Consider the following 15,000-nt stretch of genomic DNA (forward strand, 5'->3'; position numbering starts at 1 on the left):
GGCATACTCAAAATCAATCTCATCCATCCGCTTCTGAGCGTGTACCTGCATCAGTTAAAAATGACCAGTTAAGAATATACTTCCCAATCATGGGTTTTCATGGCATACTAACACTATTGGAATACTCATGCTCGACATCCTCGGGCACGTATATCCTCAAAGGACTATGGGTGGTTTGGGGTGCAATCGTACTTCCGACTGCCTGCTGTAGCTGTTGCTGCTGTTGCTGCTGCTGGTTTCGCTGATAGGAGTAATGCTGCTGCGCTGGTTGAAGCTGGTTGTCCCCACCAGCTGGTTGGTCACGCAAACCGAGGATATTTGAGACGGCTTGCTGATGTTCCTGGTAGGCCTTCAGGTAATCGGAACTGGCCGGAGCTCCCTCCGACTGCACCGGTTGGTACTGTTGCTGAACTTCCTGCCGCTGCTGCTGTTGCATTTGCTGCTGGTAGTGATGCTGCTGTTGCTGTTGGTACTGTTGTTGCTGTTGCTGCTGATGGTAGAGATCCTGTTGGGCTTGCGCCAGGATACGATCGTTTTCCTTTTGCCGCTCGGACAGCTCGTAGAACGCGTGCACGGGCTGCTGGGATGATGTTGCTGATCCCGCCGTCGTCGGTTGATCCACCTGGTAGTGGTAGTAGTCGCTCGGTGCTAGGTTGCTGTGCAAGTTGATCATACCGTAGTTCAGAAGATGGGCTACCTCGGCATCGGTCATCGGACGCTGCGTCTGTCCACTGCTGTCCTGCTGGTGCTGCTGAATGAGCTGCTGTTGAAGCTGCTGCTCCAGTTGATTCAGCTGAGGCAACTGCTGCTGATGAATGGCCGGCTGTTCGTGGCCAACCAGCTGCGCATACGTCGGCATATCCACCGACTGTTCCTGCTGCTGCTGAAGAGGATGATGATGATGCTGCTGATGAATGTCGTTGAGCTGTATCTGGCTGACGACCGACTGCAGTTCGTGCAGCTGATCCTGTGTTGCCGTCAGGATCTGGCCGGTGCTGGCCGCCGGTTCGGCGTGCTTGTAATTGCTGAACGTATTAAACAGCACCGCCGGAGCAGGTGTTTGCGTGTGCAGCTGGTGCACTTGCTGCTGCTGCTGCTGATGCTGCACTGCGCCTAGGAAGTGGTTGTCGGGCTTGAAGAGATTGACCGCACCCTGCTGCTGGTGGGTATTGAAAAGGTTGTTGGATTGGGTCACGAGATAGGTAGGATTATAGAGCTGGAATGAAACGAAGGGAGAGGGAAGCGAAAAGCGAAGGATAATGGCAATGGATTAGAGCGTGTATGTGTGAGAGAGAGAGAGGGAGGTGATTAGTGCGATCAGGCGTGATGGTATTGATGATTGTGAGGGTGATGTTGGTGATGATGATGATGATGGTGGGCCTCTTGGTGGGCCTCATGGCCGGCAGCACTACTATCGGGCTGCGCCAAAACACTAACCGAAACGGGCATCTCCTGCAGCATGGCCGTCTGCTGTAGGATGTGTTGCTGCAGCTGCGGTTGCGTTGCCAGTGGAATGGCGTAGCTGCCCTGGGGCACCGCATTGACGTACTGAATCACGGCCGACGCACTGGTTTGCGGTTGAATGGGATAGTGTAGCTGCTGCTGCTGGTGATGGCCCGACTGTAGTAGCAAGTCGGATGATGGTGCGTATTTGCCATTGCTTGGCGTACTCAGGGGATCCGAGGTCGGGATGAGCGATTTGCTTGGTAGCGATGGATCGGGATCGGGTGCAAAGTACGTCTTTTTGCCCGAAAACGGATCCCCGATCGTCACATCGTTCGAGTGTTCCTCGGTCACCTGGTACTGGTGGTTATTAATCGCATGATGTTTGTACGGTCCTCCTACCACGATGGGCGATGGCTGAAAGAGGGGCAGTCAAGCAAAAGAGACTCGTATGATGATCCACCAGAACCACCGGGGATCTGGGTGAAAGGCCCGATGAATGTGGGACACATTCGCTTACCGTCGGATGCAGCTGGTAGGCGAGCGGTTTGGCCGTGTAAGCCGTGCTGAACGTGGGCTTGGTCGTTTTAACCTCAATCTCCAGCTTGTTGCTGTCCTCGTAGGAAGTCACGCGGATCTGGTTCGGTGCTTTCGGGGCCTTCGTCAGACCCAGATTCGGGGCCGGTATCGTATGTATGGCACCGTCCTTGTGCGCCGTAAGCTTGGTGGTGATCTGGCGAGAGGGAGCAAGCAAGATCGAAACATTGGAACATTGGGTTGTGTTTACCGTTGATCGTCCTTGCCAGTGGCGCTTGCATCCGGGGCCCACACATACCGGTTTCAGTTTCTCGAACACAATTTCTCCCGTGCTCGGTCCCACCGGTGGTGAGCTCAGGAACTTGTGGTGCTTGATGCTGGCGCTGACCCCACTGGTGAAAGCCAACGGTGATGGCCGTTTCAGTAGCGGTTGCTTCATAAGCGAAGGGTGGCTTAGAATGGATTTGATGGGTCTTTTCAAACTGGGAAATCGTTGGAGCGGAAGCAAAATGGCGTAGTTAGAGTAATCTGTACAACGGGAGAGATCGAATCTGTGAAGAACGGTAGCAGGTAAAGCAAACCTCATAATCATCGAAGGAGCAGGCCTGATCGCTACTGGAGCCAGCCGTGTACCAGCACGGAATTGCGTCATGTAGGGCTTAAGGCTTCCGCTGCTGCTGCTACTGTGGTGGCCGAGCATATGGCGTGACTTGGGGACGAAGCTTGGGAACATCAGCGGAACCTTGGGTGTGTAGCCGGAGGGCGGAAGTAATGGCTTGAACGGTGGTGCCCGATCCCCAGCGATACCGAGGATGATGGCGAGCGAGAGCAGCAGGAAAAGCTGGATCTGGAAATGGAGACATTCTGGTTTTTGAGGAGTTGTTTCGCTTAACGGGATTTTCACGCCGTCGCTGCCTCTGTGTGTCATGCGCTGACGCTCACCGGAGGACAAAGTGAGTCGGAGGGTAATTGCTGCTTAAGATTAAGAGCTTGTTTGCTCGTCGAACTGTGTAATAGCTAGGTGTGTAATACGACTACGGTATGTACGGATTGCCAGACACACATCGGTTCAATAACTTGTCCACCGAGATGGACCGCTATTGGCAGTAGTTCAGTGCCAGTGTTTCTATACATGCTGCTAGAAGGAATCGATTGCCCTCGGCAGTGACTGCAGCTCTGCACATGCAGCATAAGATGATAAATTGTTGCTTAAACAGTTAGCACTATATGTTTTTTTTATCATGAGGAAGGGAAGACTCATTAGCTTTAACGTAGAGTCTCTCTCATCATTTTATACTCTCCTAACTGATGTAATACTAGTAATAATAATTGACTGCAAGTAATGCCCCTATTTTGTTTCTAGTTATCCATCAACTATTTTCTATTTTTCATTTTATTCTTCTATCTAGTGAGTCATAACGTTAAATGAAATTTTTTAATTCTAATTGCTGCCAAAATGGTACTTTTTAAGTTTCAGTGATTGTTGTTTATGGCTTAGCTACAATAACTGTGAGAACATTAGTAAAACTAAAGATCTTTCTTGTACAGTTGTTCTCACTAGCACATGTCCTGCCATTCCAGTAGAAACAACCGCAAGATTCTATTTGTGTGTCTAAGCTGATTGTTGCAGTAAGAAAACTTGTGATTCTGTGCAAGACATTTTCTTCATTTTTTTAAAAGTTTTTCATCTATAAAATCAACTGTGTATTTATTGGAAGCAATATTACGTGATCTAACACATAACATCAAGATAAAACGCGACATAACATTTAGACAAAAGTTTTGATTTAGAAGGAATCGAAACACTACAAAACAACCTAGTAACTGTGACTGCACAGCACCGTGAGGAACGAAATGTTACAGGGTTGATTAGATTAACATGCAAATGCAACGTCGTGTGTCCCAGGTACTTCCAGCGGATTAGAGCGATGTTATGTTTGAGGACAAAAAAGCTATAGAAAAATTACAACACACTTTCTTTTCAATTTAACCCATTGATTAAACTAACAAAGTTTGATTCTCATACCCATACTTAACAAAACCATGTTAATAAATATCAGTAATAGCCGCTGAATTTACTGCAGAATGCTTTACAGATAATTTCATTAATTGGTTTGAAAAGGTGTAGTTTGTGGGTTTTTGAAGTATTGTTTCTTTGTCTTCAATTAACATATTAACCAATATTGGTTTTGATAAAGGCTCTATAAATGAAAAGTGTTATCATCTAGTGAATTAAGAGTAAATAAAAAATGTCAGTGAAACCTATACACACTTGTTAATAGCTCACATCCTTAAGATATCCTATGATTTACTGTTTTATTCTCATCACTTACTGGTCAGAAGTGAATTAGAATTTCTCATATCCTTGTAGAGCACGAAGTGTGTCTGAGTGGCGTTTACCAGAAAAAGTGAAAAGTTAATCGTATACGTAACAGAAAATCCTATCATAAACGACTACGACACAAGATAAAACTAACTGACAAGATAACGAAACATACTGGATACTGGACACAGGATATATTAGAAGGATTCAACGCGAAAAGTTCCATACAAAAAACAAAAAATGAGAAGATCTATGTAGGTTTTAGAATTTCAACTCTAACCAACTGTATAATCTCTTATTAGCATGTTCAGTTGCACTGCCACCTATCCATAATCATCGTTTAATTTCACTGCGTGCAGTTATCTTCTCTATGCATCTCTAGATTATGATCGTTATCGGGCAGTTGGTACAGTTTCGCCGAAAAAATCCCCGTCACCGTCTCGCAGCTCCACACTACCACCGCTTTCTATCGTCGCCATAAACTCGGCAGCAAACCAATCCTGCATGCACGATCCTGCGATTTCTCTGTCTTTCTTGACCAACACCACACCACGGCTAGGACCGCCGAATAGGGAAAGGCTTTCAAATGACAAGACAAGATCGCGCAGGTACACGCTCGCCGTGTGGCTGTGGCTTCGTCTTCGGTCGTCAACACTCACTTGTTTCATCTGAATGGCCATTTTCTCCGCTAATAACCGTTGCACAGGCTGGCACAGAGACAACACCGTTGATCGTGAACGCGGTTGCTTCACGTTTGACACGCTTAATCACCGTCAACCCTTGGTGAACGAACGGATTTAAGTTTCACTTGCACTTTACGACTCTCTGGAGCTGTTTGGGACACTTTTCTAGGATAATCACTCTAAAAACGCAAAATCAGCTGCATGGATAAACGAAAGAAAGCCAAAGCATTAGAACAACAGAACCGCACCGATCGATTATCGCGTGTCCGTACGAAGATCAATCGGTGATCGACGAAACACACGTGCTGTTTGCATGTTCTACACCATGAATTTTACAGCAAAATGAAGCCTTTGCCACACGAAAACCTACGCGAGCACAACCTAACTGCACATTTTCCTTATCGAGACCCGCACGCTACGGGACCGTGCATCCGGTTTTCCTTCCTAATCGGCTCGTCGAGAGAGAGTGCAACCACGTATCGCGACGACGTCCGGACAGTAACTGCGCGCGAAAACCGCTGCTTCGACCGATGTACCGCTGGTTCGCTGGAGTGCGAACAAGTGAAAACAACGCGGCCATCCCCAGGCCGGACCCGGAGCAATAAGCATGCCAGCTGCATACCGGAGTATGGTGGTGGTGGCGTGCCGTTCCGATAGCCGCCCTCAAGCGAGTGCTCTTCAGTCACCTACTGCTACTGCCTTGCTCGCTCTTGTTGTCTCTTCCACCACGGCTATCGTCGCTACCTCACACACAACCGGCCCGCAATAGTGGACCACACATGGCCCTGGCCCATGGCGCAGACCAATCACGGTACCAAATGCATGGTGACTGGCATGGTGCCGAGGTATGCCAGTAAGCATCCAGTAATGTTGGGTCCTTCGGGGCAAAACGGAAGTCGGGAGCAGCCAGTGCTGCTGTACTTTGTTTGCGAAATTAGGCCCTCGAGGTGTGCATGTGCGCATTCACGCGCTTAAGCATTAGAGGACCATTCCGCGACACTTACTGATGTGTCGTCGAACTGATCGCGAAAGTTGCGGCTATCAAAGGGAGGATGGATGATTCCTGAAGCATCCAGCATTCCCGCGGGGTATCTGTGTGAGGTATTACTTGATCCGGTGTATCTCGATTTTACGCAGTGTCCAACCGCACAGCAAGGCATCGATCGGCGCTGAACGACCCTGACATTGGCCGAGGTCTTGGCGCCAAGAGCGACACGTGTGATGGTGCACATGCGCGCACTGTCAGTGCGTGCAGCATAGTGCAATGGATGCCCATGTTAAGCACAAATCATAGCCACCGCGGTTACTCTCGCGTAAACCTGTTCCAGACCGGTCGTTGCGGGAGTTCGGCGTGGTAGAGTGGAACTGGCGATTTATGAGTTGTCCATTGGAAATGGAGAAGTGCAGTGCTGCACAGGGCGTCGGTCCAAGTGGCTCATATGCTGGCGAAAACGGTGTCAACGGTAGCTTCTGCACTAACAAAGTGGCTTGAATACTGCACGAGTACTTTGATGTTTGCAAGCATACAGGATCAGATTGGTCCGATGCACTGAGCCCATGATGGATGATGCTTATGCTTGATCATAGTTAGCATGCACAAAACAGTAAATGCACAAGCAAAGTAGCCTATGCAAGTCATTGTGTCATCGCTAATGGCCATCGCTCTCCCAGTAGTAATCAATAATTCCAGACTAAGGTAAATATTCTGGGTATTCCACAAGTATTCGAGGTTTTATTCGACAATCTTTACTTGCAACAAACATAAAAGGGCAAAACAAACAAACCACTTGGTGCTCAGAGAATTGCTCAATTTATTGGTACATTCGCCTTTTCTCTACCTTAGTGCGCATTATACCGAGAACCTGGAGCGAAAACCATACCCAGGTTAGAATATAGCAGAAAGAGGCATCTTTGTACTGTTCTACCGAAGACTCCCGGATGCCAAGAGACCCCCCCCCCCCCCAACGATAGAAAGTGTGCAAAGGCGAAGCAGTTAATTGAACCTCGCCGATTCGCCGTTCACACGTGAACGGTCTAGTCTTGGAGGGTGCCGGCTCTGCCCGTTCGCGTGGGAATCAGCAGAACGATCAGGTGGCACCTCCGGCACTGCTGCGGATCTCATTGGTATGTTATCCCCATCCCACCCCGGAACTCCATCTCATTGTGTCTGTGGTTAATCAAATCATTGAGAGAAAATTGACCAGAGGGTGGGGGTGTGCTCCATTAGACCCTGCCCCTGGTCCGTGCAGGAGCACCGTCCTCTGTTTGCTTCTAGACGGCCCTCCACCACCATCCCTTAATCATCCACCATCCCTTAATCACGGGGCCTGTCCCGGTCCCTGTGTCGACTGTGAGATAAATCAATTTCGCTGTTTTCTTTTGCAATTAATCAATGACTTTCGATTTCTGCACTGTAGGCGGCGTGTTGTGGCGTACGTTTGTGTCTGGAAATGCAAACTAAGCAGCATAGGGGTTGGGCGCAAATGGAATCGCAACGTTGGCAAGCCATGAAAATGCATGCTCACCGAGCTCAACAATTGCGCGCGCGGCGATCGGATTGGCTCTCGAAAGTCGCAGGTCTCGATCGTCGAATTGAACGATCAGATCACCGCGGACAACCGCGAAAGTCTCGTGGAGGCAGCGGCGGACCCGCTGCTGGGCCGAGTCGAGATGCACTTCTGGCTAAATAGAAAAGGGCTCTTGTCGTTGGCAACTTTCTTTCGCCACACTTTCGGACCGCAACCCGCACCTAAAACACATCATGTGTGCAGTCATGAGTGCACCAATTGCAGCGACCAAGCGTGATACCGCGAGCACCGTGGCACACCCCTGGCCACACACCGGACATACCGTTGGTGCCAAACTTTTCCTACACCGGATTGGATCCGTTGGTCCTTCTCGCATCTCTCTCTCTCTCTCTGTTTTCTCCTGTGTCCAGTCCGCTGGCTATAATCTTGCGCCAGGCTCTCGCCAGGAGTTTGCCAATGATAATAGGTTTCGGTGTTTGCCGTTGATGCTTGTGAGATTACGAGACAGCAAACAGCTGCTTCGACGCTTCGGCTGTTTGGCTTGTTTTTCTTCTCCATTGCGTGAGGGTGGCTGCATTGTAACGGAGCATTATTACATGCCCCATTAGTGATGCCCGCACGGTCTGGAGGGAAGCTGGTAAGATGGTTTAGTTATCGGTACGAATAGAGATGATTATTGCGCGGTTGGCATTCCACGGGAGTGTAGTAGAGTAATTTTAATATTCAAATATTAATATTCTATTCGTTTTGCATCGTTTTTGGTTGTTTAAATCCAAAAGCTTTTTAATGAAACATATTTTATGTTTGCTTGGGGTCGAATCGATTATGAATGGCTTGTGATTCTGGTAAAACCCATTAAACACCATGTTTTTCATTTGAATAAGAGATGAATAAATCTATCCTAAACTATTGACCAAAGAATTGGTTTGCTATCAACTTGGAGGACAGCGGTGCTCGTCGGTTTTCGCGCCTGGTAACTAAGTAGTATCTTAAGAGCAGGAGCCGAAAGTGATAAACATGACATGACTTAACAAACGTACAGCCTTAATACTCAAACGAAAACAGTTGAGCGTTGTAAAGCCATTTTTATGCGATATGTCCGACTTGAGCTTGACATTGTGCTGATGGCTAACATTTTCCCCGCGATTCCATGGGTTGGATGCCATCACATGTGCCATCGAGTGTTTTCACCTGACTAAAGACAGAGTCAGTACATAATCATCCCAACCATTCGTCATGTGGTACGGACTCGCGCAGAGGTTGACTGATCTCGTAATTGTTCCAACTGCTCGCTCAGCACCGCAGCGTTTATGCCGAACACGTGTCAAATCATATTCGCTTTCATTAGGATGGTTTCTCGCTGAGCGTGTATGCTGTCCTAACACGCATAAAAAAAGCCCATTTTTCTGTCCGAAACGCATCGAGCGTAGACAACACACAATCCATGCGTAGGCGAAAACGATGATTCGCTACTTGAAATCACTTGTTCGATCAACAGCATTGGCTCTGTATGTATCTTTTGAAGCTGGAGTTTGAAGGAGAGATGAAGAAAAAAAAGTGAAAACATAACTATCGCTCCTCCAAAGTAATCCTCTCCAGAGCTAGTGCTTTGGTCAATTAATGGTGCTACAGGAGCTTTGCTGTTCGGTTTGCAGCTGGCTGGTGGCTGTTGTTAAGCCTTATCTGGTTATGTTTTCGATTTTCATTTACTTTGTGCGATGTAATATTTTCTCGAGCAACGAAAGACATTATGAAATGTTGCGAAACGATGTTGGTTTTGCTTAATCTTTCATTCACTGGTGATGGAATGTTTGTTCGCATGAGAGGAACGTGCAGGAACTTCCTTATAATAATAGCCTTGCCAACGCACCGGTCAGGTCTCGCAAGTACGTTTGTGCACAGCATACCCATAAGTCACCAGATGCCAATGGTCACATCCTCATCGGGAACCACGCTGGTTCCAAAGCTACGCGGCTAGTGGTTGCGATCATGGGCCAAAGCTCGACTCGATTTCCGTTAGTAGTCCTAGTTAACAGCCAGCACGCACGTCCATGACGTTGGCTCGACCGATTGGGCATGTGCACCGTAGACGTTTCGTGATTAAACCAGCTCACGTACCAACATTTCACTTACTTTTTCTTTCAATACACCGCGGTTCCCCTTCTACTAACTTGGGCCGCTTTATCGGCCAAACGGGTGCGTTCCGGTTGATTTCGCTTGGCCGTCTTGGGCTTGGGCGGTCAGCGATGGTGGCATCGGAGCTGGATTGGGTCCGGCTGCCGGTCCGGCCATTTGTCATAAACGCTACAAATAGATTTCTATGTCCATGTCTAAGCATCATGCGAAGCGGTGTTTCGTGGGCGCTTTCTAGCAACCCAGTTCTGGGACTTTTGAGGCTGTTTGAGTGGTAGACGATTGAGCATTTGGATGATATTTTGCATTTTTATAGCTTCCATAAATTGATGGCTGCTTTTCAAGCACATCATTTACATCGCGCTTTATCTAAATCTATTCATAGATAATTTAAAGTCCAGAAATTTACTTCTTCTGATGGAAGTCGATGCTGTAGCGTGCACTGCAATGATACGAATGCATCAAAACTTCTGCATGGATGATTTGCTAGGTTAGATGAGGCAAAACGACCGATTTTACGCTTTCTGAATATTCACTCAACCGAACAGTACGCCAATCAAACATCAATCGATCGACAATGTATATCATTATCATTCTATTGCACCGCACATATGACTGGGTAAACTGTATCTGTGGCTAAGGTGATCTTATCTCGGAAAGTATTTACTTTTTTGATGCGTGCTGTGCAGTGAATGATACATGGAATAATAATTACATATATGGCTGCTTGTTTTTTGTCAATCCTATGATATCCGTTTGATCAGAAATTAGTTTCATACTCCTTTAAATAGCTATTGAACCTCATCCACCAAGCATACAGTAGCCAAATATCTTATTAATTAAATTTCTTCAGGACAAAAGCACATCCTAACGCCACACAGATCAAGTGCATCTCCTGCACATCGACTTTTCCAAAAACCACCTGCATTTTTTACCAGAATAGTTAAAAAATAATGAAAAGATCTCGCTTTGATTGCGAGGTGGAGTCTTCTGTTCTGTTATTTTCTGTTATTTATAGGAAGAAGGAAAATGGAAAACTTCTCACCGCACAAAACTGTAGGCATTATGTGAGCACATCATTGTAGTGTAACGCAAGAGCAGAGAGTGACTTAATTCATCTGGCCATACCATGAGAGTGATAGCTGACGGACTAAGCCATTGGTGTCCTGGACAGATACAGAGTGCATGGCAAACTGTAAGTGAACAACACCGACTGGCCATCCGCACCACCTGATGAAGGTAACTAAAGGATTCTACTGACGCACCTAGTAGTGTTCGTTCGCCAGTTGTTACATCTGTTGAGCGCGAATAGTTATAAATAAGGAAAATGTTTTTTTATAAGAAGGTTATTGTTCCTTTATTATAATTGCTTTCATATCCATACACACTTTTTATTTGATCTCGTCAAATTTCACATTTTTGGCTTCCCATGCGACCACAGGTTTATGAGCAAAGCAGTAGTGGAAAGAACACAAATTGTCCACCACAGTACGTTAACTATACAATTTGTTTAGTTTCATCACGATAAATTGCACAAGTCTTGTGTAAGAATGGAAGTTAAAATCAATCCTCGTATTACCACAAGCGTAGGAATGTTAACGTTTGATGAATTACGTGTGCATGCGAGCAACGTAATTGATACACATGGAATGTTTGCTGTGTGGACGGCAGAATACAGGCTCTATTCTTCATATTTTTTCTCAACCTCCACACGCTCCTTCTTCACAGAGAACTCCACGAGACAGAACGTTGTAGTTCCGATGATAGTTAAGACCACCAAAATGAGCAACTGAACGTGGAGCCCGAAATGCGAGGAATACACAAAGCTGGCCGCAGCAGCGATCGACTGGAAGATAGGAGAATGGTGTGTTAAATAAAAGATTCAATTGCTCGCTAATTTGTCTCATACCTGTGTGAACTTGAAGATTGCGAAGGCTTCAGCCGGTTGGTTCTTGAATACTCCGCCCAGCATGGAGTAACACTGCGTGTTGAAGCAAGCATCACCGAACCCTAGCAGCAGCGAGCAGAGCATTGCCACAATGGCGCTTGGTGGATTGATATACGACACTTCGTCCGTATTGCCAAAAGGAGCCACGTTGGGCAGGTTGATGAACACGAGGAAGTAGGAAATCAAATGCAACACTCCTCCGACTATCACGACCGGATCGCGCCCGTATCTAGTAGTGATTCTGGTACCGAGCAACCCGAACGCAACGCCACCGACAACTTCACCGATTCCGATGAATACACCGTTCAGGCCAACCAATTGCTTTGCCGACGTGCCAATGGCAGTGGTAAAACCAACACTCGACCCATAAACGCCACTGAAGAACGACAGGGAAAGGCCTACAAATACAAAGTAAATTAAAAAAGGAGTGTCACGTGGAAGGATCGCATCGTTATCATTTCATTTGTTAGAAATCGATTTTCTTACCAGTGTACACGAAAGTAATACTGAGCAGTATCATCCGCTTCGTCTTGAACAACTGTATCGCATCAACGAATGCTTGTTTTGGTGTGGCAGGTGCTGTTAGTTCCGTGGCCGCATCTTGGTCGGCGATAGGACGCCTGAGGCAGGAGAGCATAACCGTACCCAGGATGCCTACTGCGACCAGGACCGAGAAAACGATCGTGCGCGTTTCCACGTCGATATGCGTTTTGCCTTGGAACGTGAAAAACACCAACAAATTGCCGAAAAACATACTGCAACGAGATGGAAAGGGAAACAGAGTTAGTAATGTATTGTGTGTTGTGTTTGTTTTCATTACCTCATTTGAAGCATAGCCCAGAACACTCCAGAGTTTCTGGAGATGGTTTCGTTGTTGCTGCATTGCGATAGATATGTGCCTTGGCCGGTCCAGATGAGAGCTGCGCCAGCACCAAGCACAACACTGAACAGGTACAGCAGTGCCACGTGTGGTACGAAGAAGCATGCCATAAATAAGCTGAAGATAAAAGAACCAAATGTTAGTTTTGTACAGACACCGGAACAGAAGACCATACAAGAGTTATGCATCAGGAAATTAAAATGAATTCAGGAAAGTAATCCATCATCTTCAAAGCAGAGAGGGACGCATAAAATGAAGATCAGTTTCACCTTTATGCTAAATTCTGTCGATATAGTCCTTATTATTCAGAAATGATCCTGAATTTACTATCAGGGCGCTTACTGGGTTACATAATCGCCAGATCTGATCATGCATTTCAGATTACGAGTAAATCCGCTAATAATAGCTTGCCACTAAAAATATACATGTTAAGTTGTTTCAAAAATCGGCTTATGAAGATTATGCAAGAAAATACGAAAAGAAATGTTCCATTTCAAAAAGATTTGTAGGCAAAAAGAAATCAACTAAAAGGATATTACAACATTTGTTTTTTTCTCAGCATCGGGAATTATTAGGTGAAGGCTATCGCTATAAATCTATTAGAAGGTCAAATAGCTGTGGGAGGATAATCTTAAATGAAAAAGACGATAATTTTAGCATAAAAGTTGACCATGGTGGTCACAAGCATGGTAGGCGGATAACGCAAAACAAATTAGTCATCAATTTTACTTACACCAAGCACACGTTGGTGCTGATCGAAATGGTACAGATACGGATCGTCCGATTTGAAGACGTGCCAGACTTGTTGGCCTTGCCGAATGGTCCAAATGTCCTCGACACAAAATTGACCAGAAACATTACATCGTGAATTTGCATACGGTTAAGCAAAAACAAGACATGATCAATGTCAAGACCGACGTTCAAATGAGGGCACGAAACCATCTGGCACTCAAGAACGGCACAGCATTCATCGTTCTTATTTGCATTGACTAATTCTCAAATAACGTTGCTCTCCAAGCACTGGCGCACGTTATGCACAAAGGTGGTGCTTTTAAAACCAGTCAAACTAGTGGGACACATCTAAACCAGTCTCAAATCAAGTTTGGCTGGATAAGAAACGGACTGAAAAATATTATTCTGATCGGTTGTTTCGCCATCCATAGCAGTTGAAGATTGAACCGGCCCAGAATACCCGACCCGAGCATAACTCACTAGAGCGCGTTATCTGTGCGTTATCATACTCATTCGATGCGCAGGCTGGGACAGGCACATGTGCTCTGTTCGACCAGCGGCGTATGTTGTACGCGTTTGAACAAAGCTATAAAGAGTGCAACGTTTCAAGCACCCTTTGAATCTATTTGATTGATTCCAGAGCAGCGCTGCTTGGTCGTCTCTTGAGAACCTTTGTGTAATGGCTGCATTCCAAGCTAATGACGACATTAAATCCAGAGCAAAGCCTACAATGGACCTGCGCGGGGCTGATCTTACAGCGCAACGTGTGCCTGCCTGTGTGCTAACCTGCAACAATTAAGATTAAACTTACCAATATGTGACGGCGCCGATAATCATGGCTAATCGTGGCCCAATTGCCGAGAGTACGGACGGTGTAACCCAGTTTGATAAAGATAGTGCAGCATAGATGATAGCCAGGCTCGTATAGCCATCTCCAGTGAATGAGGGTTCGTCCTTCTTGATACTGTCGATGATGGTTTGCTGTATGGCGCCGTGTGTGGGCGCGCGTGGGGTGATATAGAATACGAAAAATGTTTAATCGGAACAGCATGTATTTGAGTGACCTTCGAAAACAGGCGTTGCCGTAATCGACCAGAAGGTTGCCTTGACTGCTTCAGTTATTCCAGTCTTTAAAAAAAACCGGTTTAACGTAGCTTACGAAATCGAGAGAAAGTGAACTTTAAAGGCAAAAGCAACAATATTTACGTGCCCCAACAGGCCCCACCTCTCCTATTACGGGTATTACAATTGATCGATCAGCGTGCCACGGAGTCACTTCGCTACCGTTCGTGAGGCACTTCAAAAAGCCAGCCACTTTAGCGAGGGGGCGGACGGTTGTGTTTCCTTCCTTTCACGCGGATTTACCGATTCAGGCGTGAAGCGGCTGATTGCCAGTCCGCCGCTCACCGTGGAACGCTGATTGACGAATTCTAAAGACTCTAGCTCTACGGCTCTGGCTGCCGGAAATGGTTCAATCAGCAGATCGCAATTGAAAATTTGGCCTTACCTCGATGTTGCCTAGCGTTTGAAAGGAGGTGAAAATCAGCATAAAACCGAAGCCCAGCATGAACACGTTGACAAAATTATGTTCCACCATCGTTACGCACTAGCTACGGACCGTTCTTATCGATAACAACAAACAAAACAAAAGAAAAATCAACAAAACACAACGCAACGACTCGGTAATACTACAACGGACACTACGGCGACGCGTCTGCGATCGTCATCGGTACAACTTCGAATGAGGCGCGCGCCAACCAACACGCAACTCGCTCGCAGCAGCCCACTTTCTC

The 15,000-nt window shown here is 46.5% G+C and overlaps 2 protein-coding genes across 2 annotated transcripts in view; both read right to left on the reverse strand.

Moving 5' to 3' along the window:
• LOC126569474 (alpha-protein kinase 1) overlaps window positions 1-5,014 on the reverse strand; it is a 5,245-nt gene extending 231 nt beyond the window's left edge. The window contains exons 1-7 of the mRNA XM_050226573.1: window positions 4,963-5,014; window positions 2,562-2,827; window positions 2,279-2,462; window positions 1,964-2,176; window positions 1,438-1,860; window positions 113-1,216; window positions 1-45 (exon numbers count right to left, since the gene is read on the reverse strand). The exon at window positions 1-45 is cut by the window's left edge and continues 231 nt beyond it. Of these exons, the coding sequence (XP_050082530.1) occupies window positions 1-45; window positions 113-1,216; window positions 1,438-1,860; window positions 1,964-2,176; window positions 2,279-2,462; window positions 2,562-2,827; window positions 4,963-4,983 (2,256 nt within the window). The 5' untranslated portion in view covers window positions 4,984-5,014. The remainder of the gene's footprint in view (window positions 46-112; window positions 1,217-1,437; window positions 1,861-1,963; window positions 2,177-2,278; window positions 2,463-2,561; window positions 2,828-4,962) is intronic.
• A 5,969-nt stretch (window positions 5,015-10,983) lies between these two features.
• LOC126570471 (UNC93-like protein MFSD11) overlaps window positions 10,984-15,000 on the reverse strand; it is a 4,214-nt gene continuing 197 nt past the window's right edge. Inside the window, exons 1-6 of the mRNA XM_050228248.1 lie at window positions 14,715-15,000; window positions 14,019-14,188; window positions 12,416-12,592; window positions 12,082-12,350; window positions 11,557-11,993; window positions 10,984-11,493 (exon numbers count right to left, since the gene is read on the reverse strand). The exon at window positions 14,715-15,000 is cut by the window's right edge and continues 197 nt beyond it. Coding sequence (XP_050084205.1) covers window positions 11,329-11,493; window positions 11,557-11,993; window positions 12,082-12,350; window positions 12,416-12,592; window positions 14,019-14,188; window positions 14,715-14,804 — 1,308 coding nt within the window. The 5' untranslated portion in view covers window positions 14,805-15,000 and the 3' untranslated portion in view covers window positions 10,984-11,328. The remainder of the gene's footprint in view (window positions 11,494-11,556; window positions 11,994-12,081; window positions 12,351-12,415; window positions 12,593-14,018; window positions 14,189-14,714) is intronic.

Source organism: Anopheles aquasalis, chromosome 2 (assembly GCF_943734665.1).
Source record: "Anopheles aquasalis chromosome 2, idAnoAquaMG_Q_19, whole genome shotgun sequence".
Lineage (NCBI taxonomy): Eukaryota > Metazoa > Arthropoda > Insecta > Diptera > Culicidae > Anopheles > Anopheles aquasalis.